Source organism: Cavia porcellus, unplaced genomic scaffold (genome assembly GCF_034190915.1).
Source record: "Cavia porcellus strain 051 isolate PalLab524CR breed Dunkin Hartley unplaced genomic scaffold, mCavPor4.1 scaffold_16, whole genome shotgun sequence".
In the NCBI taxonomy this organism is placed as follows: Eukaryota; Metazoa; Chordata; class Mammalia; order Rodentia; family Caviidae; genus Cavia; species Cavia porcellus.
Window position 1 is genome coordinate 305,812 of NW_026947499.1, and position 15,652 is coordinate 321,463.

At 41.6% G+C, this 15,652-nt stretch overlaps 1 protein-coding gene across 11 annotated transcripts in view; it reads left to right on the plus strand.

Moving 5' to 3' along the window:
• Positions 1–381: 381 nt before the first annotated feature.
• Chfr (checkpoint with forkhead and ring finger domains) overlaps positions 382–15,652 on the plus strand; it is a 69,877-nt gene continuing 54,606 nt past the window's right edge. For 9 of the 11 annotated variants that reach the window (XM_063225400.1, XM_063225402.1, XM_063225401.1 and 6 more), the window contains exon 1: positions 5,696–5,869. In XM_063225400.1, coding sequence (XP_063081470.1) covers positions 5,726–5,869 — 144 coding nt within the window. In that variant the 5' untranslated portion in view covers positions 5,696–5,725. Of the gene's footprint in view, positions 513–5,695; positions 5,870–15,652 lie in introns of those variants that run through there. The other 2 variants (XM_063225398.1, XM_063225403.1) reach the window with 2 other exon arrangements.

Below are 15,652 nucleotides of genomic sequence, written 5' to 3' on the forward strand. Positions count from 1 at the left end.
TATCAACTGTGTGTACTTTTGCTGTCTCAGTTTTTGATAAAAAAATTTTGTATGCTTTTGGTTTTTTACTATAGGACTTATCATGTTCAGATTTTTCCTTTGATTTAATTTCTGCTTTTCTATCAAGTAATTTTTTTTCACTTTCCATAGCCATGTTTTGCTTTCTCCGAAATCCTCATTTCACTTATTTCCATTCTTTTCGTTCACCACTGCGGGCTGCACTAAAATTTAGCTAAACTATTACATCGCTCGTTATAAACGAAAGCGAGCCCACAGCCAAGTGACTTTGAAGCTTTCCAGTAGTGAACATCTCCTGCATAGCCGCAGGGCCTTCTGGGAAGCGTGGTTTCCAGCACCAGCAGCACTCTGGGAAATGTAGTTTCCCGTGGTCACTTCCGCTGTTGGGCCGTCTCCGCCTATGCTCGGAGAAATCTACCGTGGAGAATAAGCTGGAGGGGAAGCAGAGGGTGGCCTTGGTGTTCTCCCGGGTGTGGCGGAGACCTGCGATCCGGGTGAATACGGGGTGGGGTGGGGGAGGCAGGGGACCGCGGCGCATGCGCGCCCGGGGCGCGGTGAGGGCGAGGCGAGGGCGGGTCCGAGTCCTGGAATGTGGGCCGGGGAGGAGTTTGGGGTGGCCGTGGCCAAGGAGGACTGCGAGTGGGTCGATGTAGGAACTTTGGAGAGTCAGATCGTGGAGCTTGTGATAACTAGCAGTCCAGGACTTAGGAGAGGGGAGAGATTCCGAGATCAAGCTAGGGAATTGGAGACCTGATCCTTCTGAAGGAGTAGATTTGTAGGGTACTCGTCTGGCAGCGGGGCGAGTGATAGAATTTTCGGCACGGAAGGGAACCATCTGATAGAATTTTTGGCGCGGCTAAAAAGATAAGAAGTATGAAATTAAAGAGGCCTTTATTTTAAGAATGTGGAGAGAAAATCCATGACCCTCTGGGGTCTGGCATTATGTGTAGCTTAGGTTTGGGGTGGTGCCTAAGGGGCATTACTGATGCATAGGTAGCCCATTGGTATTTATTTGGCGCCACAAGTAAATTGCCTAAGGGCGGGAAAGGTGACCTCAAGATGGAGCCCCTTGGTTCCACCTCGCAGCTCCCCGCTACAGTGTCCCATCTGGGGCAAAATCCTTTCAGCGAGTAGGGGTGTGTGTCGGTGGGGATTTATTTATAGGATAATCAGGATTTGGTGGTCATTGATGGGGTTGTATCTACAACCTCGTGTTCCACGAAAATGCTCACTGCAATACAACCTCTTCCAGATAACATAGGTGAGCCTCAAGGATACACCCCTGCCTCAGTAACAGACCCCAAAACAGGTCCTGTATAGTTTCAGTCTTTACCTCATTGGTGATGAGCCGAGCAGCTGTGCTCACTCATCATTCCCAACAAAAACTTGTTAACTAAACCTTGGTTAGATACTTTACTTCCTGTAGTTCCTTAAGCCTTGATCCATGTACAGCTTCTCATGAGAAAGGGCAGAGATATCCTTTGATTCATTTTCTGATCACCCTACCCCTTACCCCACTTCCCACGGCCTGGTTCTTTTTGACTTTGTTTCTACACATCACATAAAAACCTTTTCTGGCTTGCAGAAGTGCTTGCACCTATTTCTTTCTTTCTTTCTTTCTTTTTGTCTTTTTTGAGACGGAGTCTATGCAGTTCAGGCTGGCCTTGAGCTCACTTTGTAGCCCAGGCTGGTCTCGAACTCGCAACGATCCTCCCACCTCAGCCTCCCGAGTGCTGGGATTACAGGCATGAGCTACCACACCTGGCACCCTTGCACCTATTTCTGAGGGCCTTGGTGTGGTCCCTAATTGGTGTCCTCCTCCCTGTTGCAACAGTTCCTCTCTCGCCCTCCTAACCCCCAATAATCCTTTGGAATTAAATCTTTCCTCAGTCTGGATTTACTTGGGCAGTTAAATGGCTGCTGTTTCCGTGGAGGTGAGAGGCTGGGTAGCCTGTGCTGATGGTGTTGGGGTTCTTCTGTAGGCCCGTTTTTGGGGTCTTGCAATTGAAGCATCACAGATTGGAGTGCTGTGTCTGAATATAAGTTAATGATTGTTTGGTCTGATGGAATGTGAAGGGTCAGAGGGGCTAGTAATTGGAGCTGCTGGAAAGGTTTGAGGTACTAGTGTTTGCACAGGGCTGGAAGCGCTTTCAGGGTATGAAAAAAGCCTATGGGGCTGTCAGTGAATGGTAAGTGATCGTGGAGTGGATTAGAGAATAGGACTCTCTATGCAGGTGAATTCTTGACTGTGAGATAGGATGTTGGGGATCCTTTGGGGTTTATAAGCTAATTTAAATGGGCTATGGTAATTAGAGATAGCAAGACTTAAGATGTCATCGATGGGGAGCTATGTGAGAGAGCTGTTGGGGGTGGCTGTTAAGGTGTGTGGTTACCTGTAGGAGAGAGGGATTTGAATTCTTTGAGAACCTTTTGGGACTCATTGTTTGGGATTTGCAGTGACTCAGCTCTAATCAGAGAATAGTCTGTGGAAATTGTTTTGGGGGATTTTTTTTTTTTTTTTTTTTTGCTAGGTAGTTCACTCTGGTATTGAACTCATTATGTTGCCCAGGATGACTCAGAGATCCCCTCCTGGCTCAGACTCTTGAGTGCTGGGGTTACAGGTGTGCCCCACAAATGCCCAACACTTGTGGCATTTATTAAATGGGACCTAGGGGAAGCTGGGGATGGGGTTTTCTAGGAATTAGTACTGTAGGGAGGACCTTGTAGCTCCCAGAAGACTGAGTGACTGACAGCTGCTGTGATATAGGAATGGCTGATACTAGGAGTGAGTGCCTATGGGCCCTGGGCACTGTGTGGCTAGGCATCCCATGCCATGCCAGGAATGAGGAGTCCTGGAACATCATTGACTAGGGTAGAGGGTTTGGAGAAACTTTGGATTGCATTTACTCATATCTTGTGGTTGAGTTCTTTGGGGTTGTTGATGAGTAATAAAGACCTTGTTTATATTAGTGACAAGAGCACTGGAGGGTAATTGGGTGAGTAACCAGGGTCTGTGAGGAGAAATGGTTGGAGGGCTTTGATGTTTGAGGACTCCATGGGGTGAATGACTGGTATTTCTGTACATGCATATGATGGTTTACGGTGAGTATGGTGAGAAATTGAGGGTTCTGTGGGTGTTTGTGAACAGGTGAGCAGGAAGTCTAAAGAGTTCAGTGACTTGTTTGCCACGAGCACTGGGTGATTGTGGAGTTAGAAGTCAGTGGTCTCTGGGCGTCTGTGCTGAGTGGTGTGGGGGCCAATATTGTGCAGCTCTGTGGAGTCCGTGGTTGAGTGTTTCTGGAGGCTGGTCATTGTAGTCACTGCAAGTCAGAACCTGAGTCTCTGCCATATAGTCATTGGGGAACCTACAGTGTGTGTCCCCGAAGGCTCTGGAGGGGTGGCCTGTTGAGGAGAGTCTAGGGGCCTGTATAGTCATTATCTGTGGTTCTGTGAGGATAATGGGGGCACATATGGTGGGTGAAGTAGTGTATGGGGCTCAGTGGTCATGTGATCAGGAGGTTTGTGAAGAGGCCAGTTGAGTTTAGTGACCTGGAAAGGTCCTGGGATGTGGAACTGGAGGGCCAAGTTTTGTGGGTGTAGAGGCAGGTCTGGATGGGCTTGGTCAGGTGTGGCTCAGGAAAGTCTCTCACAGGGTGACTTCTGTTAAATAAGCATACGCATAATGTAGACTGGCCTTTCTCTGTAGCCAGGCAGAGACACCACTGCACATACATTATCAAGAAAAACAGAAGTCTTCATGGAAGAGAACTGAACGATACTCTTCACACACAGTTCATCTTAAATTCACCAATTGTCACTAATTGGAGTGACTGTTTGCTAATTGTCCTTAACCAGAGAAAAAACAAACTTCTCATCTCTATGACCAGGTATTTTACAAGTCAGAGGAAGGTGCCTCTGGAGTTGGGCTTTGTCTTCCCACAAAATCTGAGAGACGGAGCTAGAGATGGTCCCAGCTACAGATGGTTTCTTCTTGAGAAGAATATTGCTCCTGGTTATTAAACTACCAAAAGGCTTACTTATTTAGCTTCAGAAAAAAAACAATTACATCTCAAAGGGGCAGAGAGATAATTTACAGTTATAGGCTTGTAAAGTAGATGACTTTTGAAAAGCAGTCAGGTAAGTGTCTCTCTTTTTTGGAAGAGGGAACATTAGGGTTTCCTTATTTTTAGTTTGGTTTTGCACTTGCAGACCTCTGAACTCATACAGCCTGTGGGGTGTTTGCTGCCCTGTCATGTGTTCTGGTATTGTATACTGGGGGAGGGGGCAAAGGGTAAAGGCCAGTCCTTCATCTTTTGGACTTCTGAGGAGTTGGACCCAGGGCTCACAATGTAGATCATAGGGAACATAGAAACCATCCATGTTCACCACCCTTCTAAGTGGCTTGTCTGATCAGAGTGGGAGGTCCTTGGAGAAAAGCCAGTGATGGAAAGATGTCATAGGATGGCCAGTGGCCAGCCCTGGGACGCTAGAGGCAGGGATGAGGTCAGATGCAAAGGCAGCTACATAGTCTTTGCTGTTTCTTGGCTCCTTAACTTAGAAAGGGTTTTGATTGATCTACCTGAAGTTTCCCTTGGAAACAGGGTCCTGGGCTCTAGTGTTGATTTTATTTTCTCTTTTTTCAGTATTGAAGATGGAACCCAGGGGCTCAAACATGCAGGGCAAGCATTCTGCCACTGATTCACATCCCCAGCCCTTTTATTTTTGTTTCAACACGGGTCTCACCAACTCATCCAGGCTTTCCTTGAACTTGTAGTCTTCCTGCTTCAGTGTCCTGAGTAGCTGGGGTAACCTGCCATGCCTGGCTACTACTGTTAATTTCTTGGGAAAAGTACAGGTAGCATGTGTCCTAGTGTGAGGTGAGAAAGAAGCAATATAAAGATTTCCTTAAACCTTTGTCTTGGGCTGGGGATTTAGCTCAGCAATTTAAGCGCCTGCCTGAAAGTGTGAGGTTATGAGTTTGATCCCCAGTAACAAAAAACAAAAAACCAAACAACAAATAGGGGGTCTTGCAGTACCCTCTGCCACCACCTGTTACAGGCTGAAGCTATGGCTCTACTCAGTCTCAGACCCAACATAAACTAACCTTGCAGTCTCCCGAAAGATTATCTGTTTCATTCCATTTGTTTTTCTGATTCATGTTTTTCTTTTGTTCCAGGGCTTATTTGGAGGTAGGGAGCCAACCTACTACGCTAATGAAACATTTCCATTTAATAGCCATTTTATATTTACCATACTGCCTAGGAATGAGTTACATTTTTACTTACAGCATCTATGCCAATTATTTCATGTAAATTAATAATCCCCCCATCAGGGACCATTGCTATAGAAAGGATGAATTGTTATTATTTCCAGACTTTCTTGATGTCTCTGTAGAGCAGTTTGGTGCAGTGGTGTGCTTGCTAGGAGTGTTTGCTTGAACCAGTGAGGTGAGTAGCTTCAATGCGGTGTTCATGAGTAGAAGCCAGGACGTGGCCCAGCAGTGGCCAGCCTCAAAGAGACATGTCATCTTCCTTCCTGTTTTTTACCTAATAGGACTTATTTGCATCTATCACATATCTAGTGTTTAAATGATCTGAATTACTAGAAAGAGAAAAACAAGATTTAGGTTCCTCAATGAATGACATCATCTAAAATAACATGTCTGCTGTATCTGCAGGCCCTTGCTCTCAGGAACAAGACAGTTCATATGCAGCAAGTGAAAAAAGGCTTCAAGAATGAGAATGGATTCTTACTTTCCAAACCTTTCACCAGAGGACTCTCTCCAGTCAGGACAGACAGAAATTCCAAACCAGCAGCTTTCCCAAGATCAGTAGAAATGATTGAGTCACAGGTGGGTTGTTTATTCTCTTGGAAGATTTTTAAATTTTATTTTATATTACTTTTGTGGTATAATGAGGCTTACTAGAATCTCTACAACAAACAAGAAAGGTCTAAATACATTTAAATCATAATAAGAGAAAATATAACTTCTGGGAAGATGTTAAAGGGAACACAAAGTACTTTATTCAATACAAAGCGCAGGCAAATATGAGGAAGGTGCTATATTGTCACACAGTTGAATTGCAAGCTTTTCTCAGGTATTTCCAGAAGTTGCAGCAGAATGAGAAATAGAAATAGTGACATAGTTTACTTTGTCAAAAGGAAAAAAGCAGACCAACCATTCAGGGTAAGTGAACATACCCTGATAAATACATGTAAAAGAAATGGTTTGATTTAGGTCATGCAGAGATACAAGTACTAAAAGACAGCCCGTAATGAATGAACATACTGTATTTCCTGGGACTATTTCTTACACAGTTACTTTGTATAAGCTATGGGCCAGAGTCCCTGCAAATGGCATATCGGTTAAGGATCAGGTCCATCAGCATAGCCTTGGAGGTTATCCTACTGTTGTTGCTGAGGGAGTTCTGAGTGGAAGGCAGCAGCAGTTTGAGAGGCCCTGGGATAATGAGGAAGGGACCGAGAAGAATCCTGGGTATTAAATTAGAGTGAGGAAAAGTGTCATCAGCATCTCCCTCACTCTATAAGTAGATAACCAACCTTAGCACTGAGGAATGCTTCACAGAGAGACTAGGAGGAAAGATCCCTGGGCTAGGAGTGTAGGCAGTTGGATCAGGACCTTGTCTGTGGCTGTAGTGGAGAATGACTGTATATAAGTTTCTTTGTTTTTTTTTTCAAGTCTCTAATGTGTTAATTTCTACCTTGATCTTTATAATTTCCTCCCTCATACAAACGTTTTGGTTTAGTCTGCTCTTCTTTTTCTAGAAGTTTGAGATTCAACATTATGTTGTATATATGTACTTGCTCTGTTTTCCTGATATGAGTATTTACTGCTATAAATTTCCCTTTTAAGACTGTTTTCCTATGTCCCACAAGTTCTGGTATGTTGTATTCTCATTATCATTCAACTGTAAAAACACTCTAATTTCTTCTTTAATTTTATCTGTGATCCATTGTTTGTTCAGTAGGGTGCTAGTTAATTTCCATATGTTTATGAAGTTCTTGTGGTTTCCTTTGTCATGGATTTCCAATTTCATTGCACTGTGTTTTTTTTTTTTGTGTGTGTGTGTGGTTTTTTTTTTGTCTTTTTCATTTTTATCGGTACCAGGGATCGAACTCATGACCGCCTGCTTGCAAGGCAGGTGCTTATGCCGCTGAGCTAAATCCCCAGCCCCTTCATTGCACTGTGGTCTGATAGTATGCATGGAATAATTTAAATTCCTTTACATTTACTTAAGCATGTTCTTTAAGCCAGTATGTGGTCTATTTTGTGTATTATGTGTAGCTGAGAAGAATGTGTATTCTGATGTTGTGGAATGGAACACTCTATAGACATCTACTGAGTCCATTTGTTCAAAAGTTTGATTTAGTTCTACTATTTCATTATTGATTTTTTGTCTAGTTGATCTGGTTTTTTGTAGCAGTGGGGTATTGAGGTCTCCCAATACAAGTGTATTAAGGCTTATTTGATTTTTCATGCCTTTTAGTAATTGTTTTATATAGTTGGGTTCACTGTGTTGCATATATATTTATAATTGTTACCTCTTCCTCTTGGATTGTTCCTTTTATGAGGATCCCCGGGATGTAGTGACTTTCTTTATCTTTGTTAATCAGCCTTGGGTTGAAATTCACTTTGTCTGCAAATAGAATATCTATCCCTGCTTTTTGGGGAGCCTCCTGTCACATTGGTATTGTTTTCTATCCTTTGACTTTCAGTATATGAATTTATTTTTGAATTAAATGTGTTTCTTGTAGGCAGCATATTGTTGGATCTTGCTTCTTGATCAATTCTGCCAGTCTATGTCTTTGGACTGGTGAATTAAGACCATTAACATTGATGGTTAAAACTGGTATGTACTGACTTATCCTTGTCATGTTATTTTCCTGTTGTTGGCTCTTCTACCTCACACCTTTTATTTCTTCCCTCTAATTGTTTGCCTTCCTTGGTGGATTCCTTCTGTTGGGGCTCATAGAGCTGTAGTTCTTCTTACCTCTTTCTAGAATATCTTTCAGAACATTATGAAGTGCTGGTCTGGGGGGGGGGTCATAAATTTCCTCAGGTGTTCTTTGTCATGGACGTATCTTATTTCTCCATCAATTTTGAAAGATAGTTTTGTGGGATACAGCAATCTGGGTTGAATGTTGTTTTCCTTTATAACTTGGAGTATTTCACTCCAAGCTCTCCTTGACTTGTGAGTTTGTGCTGAGAAGTCAGCTGTGATTCTGATGGGCTTTCCTTTATAGGTGATTTGTTTCTTTTCCCTAACAGCTTTTAAGATTCTATTCTTGTGTTGAATTTCTGGGATCTTGACTATGATATGGCGGGCTGCAGATTTTTTTTGATCATTGCTAATTGGAGTTCTACATGCCCCATTTATTTGTATGTCAAATTGTTTTTCTCTACTAGGAAAGTTTTCTCATGATGTCTGTGAACATTTTTTAATGTCATTTAGGGTATCTCCTGCTTTTTTATTGACTGCAATCAATCTTAAGTTATTCTTCTTTGTCTCCCCTAGCAGCTGTTGGGTTGATTTCTCATGGTTCCTTGCTTTTGAGAAATCTTTCTTTTCTTGGTCACTAACTGCAAGCATGTCTTCAGTATTTCCAATCCTGTCCTCACATTGACCTAATCTACTTTGAATACTTTCAATGGAGTTTTGGTGTGTTGTTTTTTTTTTTTTTTTTTTTTTTTTTTGTCTTTTTCATTTTTATCGGTACCGGGGATTGAACTCATGACCACCTGCAAAGCAGGTGCTTTATGCCACTGAGCTAAATCCCCAGCCCCTTCAATGGAGTTTTTATTCTGGATATCTACTTGAATCTGCTTTATGGATTCCATTTGTTTCCTATGCTACATTTCCATAATTTGCTTAAATTCTATTTTTTTGTCTGTCTGTTCTCACATCACTAAGTATGGTGTGTATTTTGGTAATCTCTGTAGTAGAGAGATTATTTCTGATTTCATTTTTTTCTAGAGTCTCATTTGATTGCTTTGTTGTTATCACTTCAGAGAGACCTGGTGGGAGGCATTTGTATTTTTCTACCTCATTGCCTCCTGCATTTGCCTTTGGTGAACTGTATGTCTGGAGTTGCATCTTATTTAAGTGTCTTCTCATTTCTTTTTTTTTTTTTTTTTTTAGTTTAATTGCTGGGGTGATGTTTGTAGTTATGTGAGTTGCTTTATTGGTGGTATTTAGAATGCATAGGTGATGATTACTTCTCTGAGGTATCTTCCAGGTATAGCTGGTTTTGAGGGTTTAAGCCTGTTGGAAAATCTTACCTTTTCAGTTTGTTGGAGAGGCGAAGGTGTTGCTGTTTGACCTAGTCCCTGGTTCTTTGGCACTGTGCCACCAAATTTTCTGTGACCCTTAGTCTCCATCACAGATTATCAGGGCCAACAGCTGTTTAGAACAATTATGTCAATTTTACTGTAGTGGTACCAATAGCATCAAACACAAACTATAAAAGAACAAACTGAGCTAACCCTTAATTTGCAACTTTTAATCAAATGAAATAGCTTTGTGATTATATAACAAAATGTAAAACAAACCAGATAATTGAATACAGTATGTAAGTTTGTAATGTGTCAATTTTGCCCCCAGGTGTTAAAAATTTAAAGTGGATTAAGGAGAAAATAGAGAAGGGGAAACAAAGAAAGAGATTACAAGTAAAGTTGGAGGACAAAGATGGATCCTGCCAACTTGAGAAAACTGATGCAGAAGACTGAGGGAAAAGATAGATGGAAGAGTTAAAAGGTAGAACAGAACAGAGCTACACCCACAAAAAAGTTAGGAACCACTCTCACACTCATACACAAAGAAAAAAAAGAAAGAAATTTTTAAAAAACTGAATAAAATAAAACAAATGAGAAAAGAAAAAACTCAACAAAACAAAACAGAAAACAGCCCACTTCAGGATTCTGTCTGGGTTCACTAGTAGATAGCCTGTGGAGACAGGGTCTTGAATTGAGCCACTGTATCCCAGCAAGCGAGCCATTGCTTTATGGTGGAGTAGTAGACAACCTTAGCAGGCCTGTTCTGAGACCAGAGCCATTGCTCTTGTTGCAGTCCACACAGTTTCCACAGGTCTGAGCCCAGCTGGACGCTGCTAGAGGAAGCCAGTAGCAGTTCTAGTTCCAAACTTAACTGGCCTGACTCCGAAATGGCTGCTGGCCAATGGCTCTCTACTACGAGAGGACTGAGTCCTCTGCACTCACCACCAGCCCATGCAGTCCTCCATGTCCACTGCTCTCCTCCACTACTGTGTCTTTCTGTAGAGGCTTCTGGAGTCACCAGCCACCACTGTCAGAGTGACAATGTGTTCCCAGGTTTCAACAACTCTTCTCACATAGTGAGACCAGCTCCAGGCAAAGGCGCCACGCGCTACTGCTTCCTTCTTTGTTGAAGTTTTTCTTTTTATTCTTTCTGTGGGCTTTAGCTCACACTTCAGATTCTTCCTGGGTCCAGGGGACCCACTTCCTTCCTTCTTGGCTGCCTCATGATGCTGTATTCCAGCATCTAGACAGTGACTCTCAAGAGAGTCACCATTTCCTCTGCTGCTTACTGGTCTTCCATCTTCTAGATCCCCAGTCTAAGAAGTTAATCTTATTTAATCCTATTTTTTTCAGTGATCCAAACACTGAGTTACCCTTTTGGTGCTTCAGCTTAATGAGGAAAGATAATTCCGGTTAGATCTCTGATTGCGGAACTTGCTCTAAGCTTTTCTCATGTCTGGGTTCTTGTAGCTGTTGGACTAGCGTGCTCAAAAGCACTGAGTTAAGTGAAAGCTGGTCCCTGCCTATCTATCCAGGTTTCAGATTTCATGTTAAAGAGAGCAGGATCAGTCCCACCATCATACTTTCTTATGTTTTGTTGTTTTCTGATTGTGTGTGTCTGATGCTATGGATTGAACCCAGGGCCTCATGCGACTCTTGGCAAGTGCTCTGCCATTGAGTTGTACTCCCAGCCCTGACCCTGAGCTGATAAACACTTTTTCATGCTTTTGCTTATACTGCTATTCTGAAACATTCCCTCTTCCATTTTCCTCCGTAGGAGTCTTCATAAGCTTGTAATGGACCATCTAGACTTAGACTTCTACACTGCTTTGTCCTATTCCTGTATATACTTATTTCATAGTCTCTGTGTTGCATCTGGTTGCTGCTCTAGATCTTGGGGGATGGACAATGAGAGGAAGGGAAAATAAAAGATAAAAAAGCTGGGGTCAGGTGGTCCCCTCTCTCTGGATGGGAGCAAAGGAACTGCCTAACCACTGTAGGGGTGTTTATACATTTAGCAAGATAAAGTCGCATGATACCCCTTTGCCTAGCAACCCAGTGCTTGGATTGCCTTGAGGGTTGGTGTTCCCTGGACTAGAGCAGCTTGTTTGCCATTGAGCTCAATGTTCTCTGACTGGCTCTGCACAACCGATCAATCTAGCTTCATCTGCTGCCTACATCTCCACATTTTCTGTTTTGTGGCTACACGTGATGGGTGGTCAGTTGAAGTTAGAGGTGCTGTGTTTGGAGAATTCTATAGATCTTTTTATTTGGAAGCCTTTTCATTTTGAGTGAATTTACTCGTTTAAGCTAAAGATTTCCAGTTCAAGGATTTTAAATCCCTGCAGTTAGCAATTTAACCTTGTACAGTGCATTAATCCATAATGGTGGTCAATTACCAGTATAGCTGGCAATTTTTCATAAAGTGCTAGTGATTTAGGTTTTTTTATAGCTAACATTTACTATGACATTGTTTTATACCTCTTGTGGTGTGTACTTTTCTGCAGAATGTTCAAGACCAAGTTAAAGTGAGACCTGTATTAATTACAGTCAGTCTCTTGTTACCTATGAAGGTCACTTACAGGAATTACCTGGGAACCATGCATAGCACCTCTTAGTACTTTTAGCAGTGTCAGCCATTTGGATGAGTCCTGGCCATTGCTTGACAAAGTTGCTTTTTGTGAAAGTTTGTGAGATTTATCTCTTTTGGTGACTCTCATTAGACACACTGATGATCGGTTTTGTCTCTTTGATCAGAATCTCTTCATAATCTCTTTGATCAGAAGACCAAGGACCCATTCGCTGAGTTACAGGATGTTGCAGCAGAGGTTCTCTATGTGCTGGGTCCTAACTGACTTTGGAGGGCCAGGGCCAAAATATTGGCTATCCTCTTAGCCCATCCATCTCTCTAATTTTTGTCTCTAAACCTCAGTTGTTGAACATCCTGAAGAAAAGTTTAATGACATTAAGTTGTAATGGAAGCAATAAGCTTAATATTACTATTATATCTGAATATCAGGCACTTTTGAATGTAAAATGGAACCATTAACCATGGATGTTTTAACATTTGAATTCTTATAAAATATTAATAGTTACATATTCTGCACAGAAAATTAGAAATTAAAGCTATCATGACAATCATGATGACACTTTTTTTTTTTTTTTTTTTTTTTTTTTGGTACCAGGTATCAAACTCACAACCTTGAACTTGCCAGGCAGGCACTTATGGCACTGAGCCATATCCCCAATTCCTATGATGACATTTTTATAACACACCTGAATTTCCATCTTGCAAAAAAATACTCCTCTTAGTCAGTCATCCCTGTCTAATACATAAGAAGCTTTTACCCAACTTGTTGACCTTTAGTGAGATATATATCTCATAAGTTTTTGTTAAAGGCAGAGGTCTAAATATGAAAAAAAAAAAGTCTATCACCATAAACAATCCTTGTTGTATATTTTGGAAGGCCTGTACATCTGGAGGTGTGAGTACATTTGATAACAATTAATTGTCACAACCATATGAAAACCTTTGTATCAGAGCATCTTTAAATTAAAAATCATATTGTCTATAATGTGTAATCTTTTGAGAATGACCAGTAAGAACACATCACAATTATTTATTTTAATAACTTTACTGGGTATGTCTTCCATAAGGCTCTAGAGATCACTGGGGCCTCCCATCAATGAAAAAAACTGGTTGTTACTAGACAGCCGCTTTCTTGTTCATCAGTTGAAGTCCTGTCCAATATTCTCCCCCATTCCTAAGGGATTTTTGTTTAATTTCTTAGTAATTCCTGATAACTCGTGAAAATTCAATCACAACATTTAACACATTATTTTGAACAATGAAACTCTCATGTCATAATGAACAAAAATATACATTACATTTACATAACCAACTTTAGCATCATTTTGAATAGCTGGCAACTCAGGTGGAAGCATGTTTTTTAAATTTATAACCCAAAGTAAACTTTGATCAAATGATCCAAAAATCCAAAAGACAAAAGAAAAAATTGTTGAGTTCAAATAAAAAACAGTTCACAGATATGACAGACAGACAAAGAAACAAGTACACAGCTTAACAAACTAGACAGAAACATCTTTACAAAATCAGAGCATACTCAAATATGTTTGACCAAATTGAATTATAATAAGTTTTTACAACTTATATTTTTTACAACTATAAATACACTAGTCAGATTTTATTGTAGGTAACTCAGCAGAGATCTTCTGCAAGAAGATTTGGAAAGAATAAAATGTTTTGGGGCTGGGGATTTAGCTCAGCGGCATAAGCACCTGCCTTGCAAGCAGGCAGTCATGAGTTCGATCCCTGGTACCGATAAAAACGAAAAAAAGACAAAAAAGAAAATGAAAAAAAAAAGAATAAAATGTTTTAGTATATACAATTAGCATGTATTTTTTATTTTATCTTGAGACTACTAGGAACTTTTGTGTCCCATTCTTTTATGTATCTTTCAGTTTGGTTATTTCTGTATACTCTTACCACCTATTTAGACCTTTGATTTTTCTTTCTGGTTACAATTTCTTGGACATCCTGGGTCAATTTCTTTAATTGGCCCCAGGTTGGCCCTGGCTTTATCCTGGTTTATCAGTTGTGGTGTGGTCTCTGAGGCATCAGTCATGTCATAGGACTGAGCATCAGCTTCTTTGAGGTGAAATTAACTTTTTTTTTTTGTCTTTTTCCTTTTTATCACTACCAGGGATCAAACTCACAACTGCCTGCTTGCAAGGCAGGCACTTATGCTGCTGAGCTAAATCCCCAGCTCCTGAAATTAACTTTTTTTCTGGGTCTAGATAGCTTGTTCTGGTACCCAGATAAGCTGTTCAGCATTTTCTGGAAAAACACAAGCATACCCTCAAACCCAAAGTAACAATGGACAGTGCTTTCATTGTCCAGTATGAAAATCTCTCCAGAGGACTCTTCTTTTTCCTTTCACCTGATTGCTTTTCCTGCTGCATTAGTTCCATCTTTATTATAATTTAAAAAGTTAATAGTATATGTTGCCAAGTGAAGTCTATTACAAGGTACAAACTTTGTAGAGTATGATTTCCCCTACTGTTTTTGTAATAGAATTTTGAGCGTACAATGACCATGCTTAACAACTTTTAGACCTTGAGGATTATATGACATTCCTATGGTAAGAGCCTTAATTGCAGAGGAAAAAAAACCCTGAATTTTGCATTCAAGCATGCCATGACTGAGGCTGGGGATTTAGCTCAGTGGCGTAAGTGCCTGCCTGGCAAGTACAACATCTTGAGTTCGATCCCTGGTAACAAAAAAATATATATATTTTTTTAAAAAGCATGCCATGACCTGTACAGTTTTTGAGGTTCCCAGGTGAAGGACTGCAAGAGAATGAAAAAGAGAGACAAAAGCCAGGGTCAGATGGAGACTTCTGTCTTCTAATGGGAGGAAAGGAACTGCCTCCTTACTGTAGGGGCGTTTATTCAGACATTTAGAAATTTAATGTCATATGACACCGTGTTGCCTAATAATCTGATCAGTATTTTTGGTAGTCAGTCTGAAGCAGAGCAGAGAAAATGAGAGAGATAAGGAGACAAGGGAGGAGGCCTTTAGTGGGCATGAAAGAGCTTCATGGGGCAGGGGATACTGAGGCTCTCAAACAAGAACAAAGAAGTGGGACTACTTTTACCGGTTTTAGCTGGGGGAAGAGTTTGGGAGGTGGGCAAAATAACACATTAACTACTGATTTGAAGGAGCATCTGCCTGTGTAAAGCAGGGACAGAAAGGTTTACTGGAGGCTGGAGGTGGAGGCTTGGGTGGTTGTGGAGTCTGGATTGGAAAGGGCTCAGCACAAGCCCAAAAAGGGAACAGGAGGTTTATCTCTAGAATGAGGAAAACATAGGAGTTACTCTTGGGGAGATATGTTGTTTCTCTGGGTCTGGTACCAAGTTGGGAGGATGTATAGAACCTATCAATCTGCATATATGGCAAGGGCCTGATTGAGGGGCCTGGAGTCACTGTTTCTGCAGCTTGCCTCAGGTGGTCTTTGTCCTTGGAGGGCTGGCTGGCTCCCCCATGTGTGGTGAATTTCCAGCTTCAATGGCCCCTATATAGGCATCCAGGCCTTTCGCTTGCCTTTTGCTGCTCCCACCTCGAGCTGTGGCTCCCCACTGCCTTGCTGCTCCAACCTACCTTGCCACTCCCTCGAGGCGGTAGGCATGGATAGCTGGCAGGCAGGCCACGGAGCTCGGCTCCTGGAGGGTGGAGCTGAGAGGAGGAGGTGTTCAAGAATCCCAGGCCACCTTCTGACCCTAGGTGCTAGGCCCAACGGTTAACACTCCCACTCTGGC